Raw genomic sequence first — 4,550 nt, 5'->3', positions numbered from 1 at the left:
AGAAAAAAAAAAAAAAAAAAAAAAAAAAGCCTTGTAGGCCCAGTGTGGTGGCTCATGCCTGTAACCCAGCACTTTGGGAGACCAAGGCAGGCAGATCACCTGAGGTCAGGAGTTCGAGACCAGCCTGGGAAACATGATGAAACTCCGTCTCTACCGAAAATACAAAATATTAGCTGGGTGTGGTGGCATGTGCCTGTGATCCCAGCTACTCTGAGGCTGAGGTGGGAGGATCGCTTGACCCTGGGGAGATGGAGGCTGCAATGAGCTATTGCACCACTGTACTGCAGCCTGGGTGACAGAGTGAGACCCCATCTCAAAACAACAATAAAAGTTTAAAAATAAATTTTAAAAAATTACGCAGGAAAGGAAGCTTTGAAATACAAACCAGATTTTTAAGGCTACTGTGTTAATCCTATCCAGGATAAATAGAAACAAATAGACAAAGGCAATGGGATGGGTCATCTAACAAAGTTGGTTGGGTACTCCACATCCTCCCTCTTCCTTCTCCTTCCCTCCTGCCCACTCCTATCACCTTAGGAATTAAAAATTCTACCCCCAAAGATTAAATTGTGAGCCTTAGAACCCCAGCTAGGGGGAAGCCTTCCCTGTCCCGGCTGCAGTCTGCACAAGGAAAACAATCCTGAGAAGATTGTTGCAATATTCCTTTGTGAGACCCTCCACAAATGCTAAGTTTTAAATAGTTCTGATCCAACTCTTCCTTAATTTAGGACAAACCAAACTGCGTCTCTATGCCCATCAGGGGGCAGCAGCCACCCACAGTGCAGGATTCTTCGCTCTTCTGGGAGGACAACAGTGCAGCTGACCCTTTGCTGACCCTTTCTACCCTCCCCAAGGTTCAGACCTGGTTCCCCGATCTGTCTCTCAGCCCCATCCCCTCCAATCCATTTCTATCAGGGCGGGCAATGGTTCTTTCCTCAGGAATATTTGCTCATCCATCTACCCAAGACACACGCAGCATTCTTTATTAAATAGCAGGAGCTGTGGTACCCTGCATCACACCAGAAATGTGGCTTCCAGGGGAAATAAACTGCTGGCCTCCTCCTCATCCATCACTGTGCAGGAACTGGGAAAGGTAGTAAGAGAGGGCTGGGCTGTTCTCAGCCAGCCTCTTCCATATCCCATCCCTCTAGCTCCACTCCGCCTGGCAAGCCAAACCTTCTTATCTTACAAAATAGTTCTTGGCCTTAGCACTTGTCACAACTATAATTAATTACTTGTGCTATTGTGATTATTTATGTCATTAGTTGTTTAACATCTGCCTTCCCCCAAAAGGCTTTCAATTTCATAAATTCATGGCTGGTGTCTACCTTGTTCACCTCTCTATTTCCAGAACCTAGTACATCGTAGGCATTCAGTAAATGTTCTTTAAGAGATCGAATGAATGAATAAATGAATGAAGGTGAGTTTGCCTTTCAGTCTCCACAATACCAAGACTTAGAACTGAAGGGTGTAGCCATTAGGTTCTACCTGGATTCCTCCTGGGAAACCCACTCTGGGTAAGAGACGAGGCATGAGACAAAAGAAAAGAGTCCTCTAAACGAAGTCTTGGCCTCTTTATGAAGTAAAAGGGCTGAGGTTATCCTTGCTGAGGAAAATCAAAGAAGTGTTGGAGCTAGTGAACACCGAGCTGTATTCCCTAAACTCCCTCCTACCTCCCCCCAACTCCATTTAGAGCTGCCGCATAGAAAAGGACCATATGTGCACGAGTGTGTGTGTGTGTGTGCGCGCGCGCGTGTGTGTGAAGAGAGAGAGAGACCAATAGACAGGCCAATAGAGAGACTGGCTGGGGTATTTGGGACTTGGACTGCTCTTTTGGGAAGTGTGTGCATGAACCCAAGGACCCTTGATGGGGAAAGTGAGCAAGAGAGAGAGGAGCTGGCAAGGACCAGTGTGAGGAAGAGATGGCATTGAGGAGCGGAGTGTGAGCAAAGGCAGATGAGCGGCAGACGGAAGTGTGAGTTTGAAAGAAAGGGACCAGTTTCTCAGAGCAGCAACACTCCTTACATGACACAAAGCAACTCGGAAGCTGGGCCCACTGCAGCCACTACGACACCAGTGAGAAATGCCTGTAATTAGGAGGTTGGCAGTTCTCTGGGCCTCAGCCCAGAGTGAGGATGCAGCAAGAATTTCTGAGCCAAGCTGAGCCAGGTGATGGAGGAGACGCAATCAAAACCATTCTAGTCCCATCCCTCCACCGCACCGGCACCACCTCCCTCCCATTTCTCTTCCCCACTATGATTCTCCCTCTCCTCCAAACAACTGATTCCCCTCCTCCATCTGAGGTCCCAGGCCCTGGATGCTCCTTTCAGCCAAGACAGATGTTCATCTACAAGGAGAGTAGTGCTTGAATTCTTCCACTCCTGCATTGGAGCCGGTCTGGCCGAGGGCTCTACCCTCTCCTGGCTTCCCTGACTGCTTCCCTCTTGGCTCCCAAGCCTCCCTTCTCCAGTCCCCAGGAGCTGATGGGCAAAGTTGGAAGAAAAATCACGAGGTTCCTGTGTTTCCACTTTGAGCCTAGTGTGTATGCTCCTGCAGGTCTCCCTGTGATATGCAGGACAGCTGCCAAAACACTGTCAGATTTTTGTTTTCAAACCTAATCCACAACCCTGTTTTTGTGCTACTTGGAACCACTGCATTTTAGCCAAGTGACAAACACAAACCACAGAGCGCAGAGCCAAATGCTCCAGGCAAGGGAGGGATTACCGAGTGCCTGGTGGTTAGACGTGTTTGTGGGTCTCTGCACTGTAAATTTTGCTACAGGAGCTGGCTGGGCTGGACAGGGAGGATCTGCACCTATTAGAGATGAGAGCTCTTCAGGAGAAGGGGGAGGGGGTTGAAGAGCCCCTGTTGGTGGGTTAAAAGGTAGAAAGGTAGTTTCCTCTTTGTGGATCCTAAACTGTGGGAATATGGCAGGAAGGTTGCTGGGGATCCCAGCTCAAGGTGACCAGGACCTTTTACATGTGTCTCAATATTTCCATGAAGGACTTGACTCCTAACTAGTCCCCAGTCAATTGTGTACCAGGACCAGACTCCTAGGAATGCAGGCATTTCCACCAATGACGGTAGAGTTTCTGCCTCACCTCCCAGGGCCATGTCCCATCTCTGTGAAAAGCCACTTCCCAACGATTCAGAAGAGTCTTCGAGGGGCTGCTCCCAGGAACCTCACTCATCCCAGAAACAGGACAGGACTCGTTGGTCTCATATGAAAGTCCCTGGGGTCTGGAATGGACCCACCCCACCCAAGAGCTGCTTCTCTTCCACTTGTGATGGAATCACTGGTGCTGTTGCTCAATCGAGCTTTCCCAAGAAAGTCAGACCTTGCTCTTCTGAAAATATTTTATTGATAAATTAACTTTAAGAGCATTCCCCTCCCACCCAACTGCTGTAAAGTCTCCTAGATGGGTCATGGGCCCCTGTGGGTGTCACATGGAGGACAGGGAGTCCCACTCACACAGGGGTAGGATTCCTAGGCATGGCAGAGGTGGGTAGGGGGCCTGAGGCAGGTCCCAGGGTCCTCTGAGGACAGCCCCTCTCACTCAGCACCAGAGTGGGGAGTGGTGGTCAGGAGTGGAGCACCTTGGAGCTTTATTGCTGGTGAATGCCAAGGAAAATGGGACCCCTGCCAGCCTAGAATTGCAGCTGAGGGCAGCAGCACCCAGGGCTCCAGAGAAGGTGGCACTGATTCCCAATCAATAGAGCCTGGCTGCTGACCCACCCACCCAGGGACCCCTGGATGGGGAAGGAATCTGGAGAGGTATCTTAGCCAGGCAGGGCTGGGGAAGGGTTACAGTGTGCAGGTCTCGGGCAGGGCAGGCTCCAGAAAGGGGTGTGTCGCAGGGTAGCAAGGTGGCCACCTCTTCACAGGTCTATGGTGTCGCTGCCCATGCTCAGCTCGTCAATCTGTCGGCAGGCGTCCAGGAACTGCTCCTGCAGCAAGGCCTCCTCGGCCTGCAGCTCAGAAGCAGGCTCTGGGGAGTCGCGAGAGGGTGGGGACAGGGCCTGGTAGGATCCTGAGGCCGGGAGGCTGGGGCTGCTTCCTGAGGGCCGCGGGGGACTGAGGACGCAGACCAGAGGGCAGCGCGGGGGCCGGTCGGGGCTGGAACACAGCAGCATGGACGAGCTGTCCCGCGAGAGTCCGCACAACGAGCCAGATGAGCCGCTGCTGCCTGCGGGCCAAGCCCCGGGGGAGGGGAGCTCCGCAGGCGCAGGGGAGCCAGGGGCTTCCCCTGATCTCTCACTGGGCCCGCCCCCGGTCTTCGTCCCCAGCGAGGCGGTGCGGTAGAGGCCGAGCCCAGGCAGGGCGTCCTCGAAGGCAGGGCCCTGGAAGAGGCCAGGCGCGAGCAGGGCCTCGCTGCAGAGGGCCTCCTCGATGCTGCGCCGCAGGTTGATTGGGGAGGGCGGGTGGAAGTCCACGGTGTAATCGCTGCAGGGAGAGGAGGCCGGGGACGGGGCCGGGTTGGCCTCCGCGCCTTCGAAGCCCCGGCAACCTCCGCCCTGGAGTAGGAGGTCGGGGCCTGGCTCTGCCAGCG

At 53.2% G+C, this 4,550-nt stretch overlaps 1 protein-coding gene across 1 annotated transcript in view; it reads right to left on the bottom strand.

Annotated features, from left to right (window-relative positions):
* Nucleotides 1-3,349: 3,349 nt before the first annotated feature.
* PRRT4 (proline-rich transmembrane protein 4) overlaps nucleotides 3,350-4,550 on the bottom strand; it is a 9,904-nt gene continuing 8,703 nt past the window's right edge. Inside the window, exon 5 of the mRNA XM_011995995.1 lies at nucleotides 3,350-4,444. Coding sequence (XP_011851385.1) covers nucleotides 4,256-4,444 — 189 coding nt within the window. The 3' untranslated portion in view covers nucleotides 3,350-4,255. The remainder of the gene's footprint in view (nucleotides 4,445-4,550) is intronic.

The sequence above is a fragment of the Mandrillus leucophaeus genome, unplaced genomic scaffold, assembly GCF_000951045.1.
Source record: "Mandrillus leucophaeus isolate KB7577 unplaced genomic scaffold, Mleu.le_1.0 Scaffold5, whole genome shotgun sequence".
Classification (NCBI taxonomy): Eukaryota; Metazoa; Chordata; class Mammalia; order Primates; family Cercopithecidae; genus Mandrillus; species Mandrillus leucophaeus.
The sequence above is the reverse complement of the archived record's forward strand: the minus strand, read 5'-3'. Positions and strand labels throughout refer to the sequence as shown.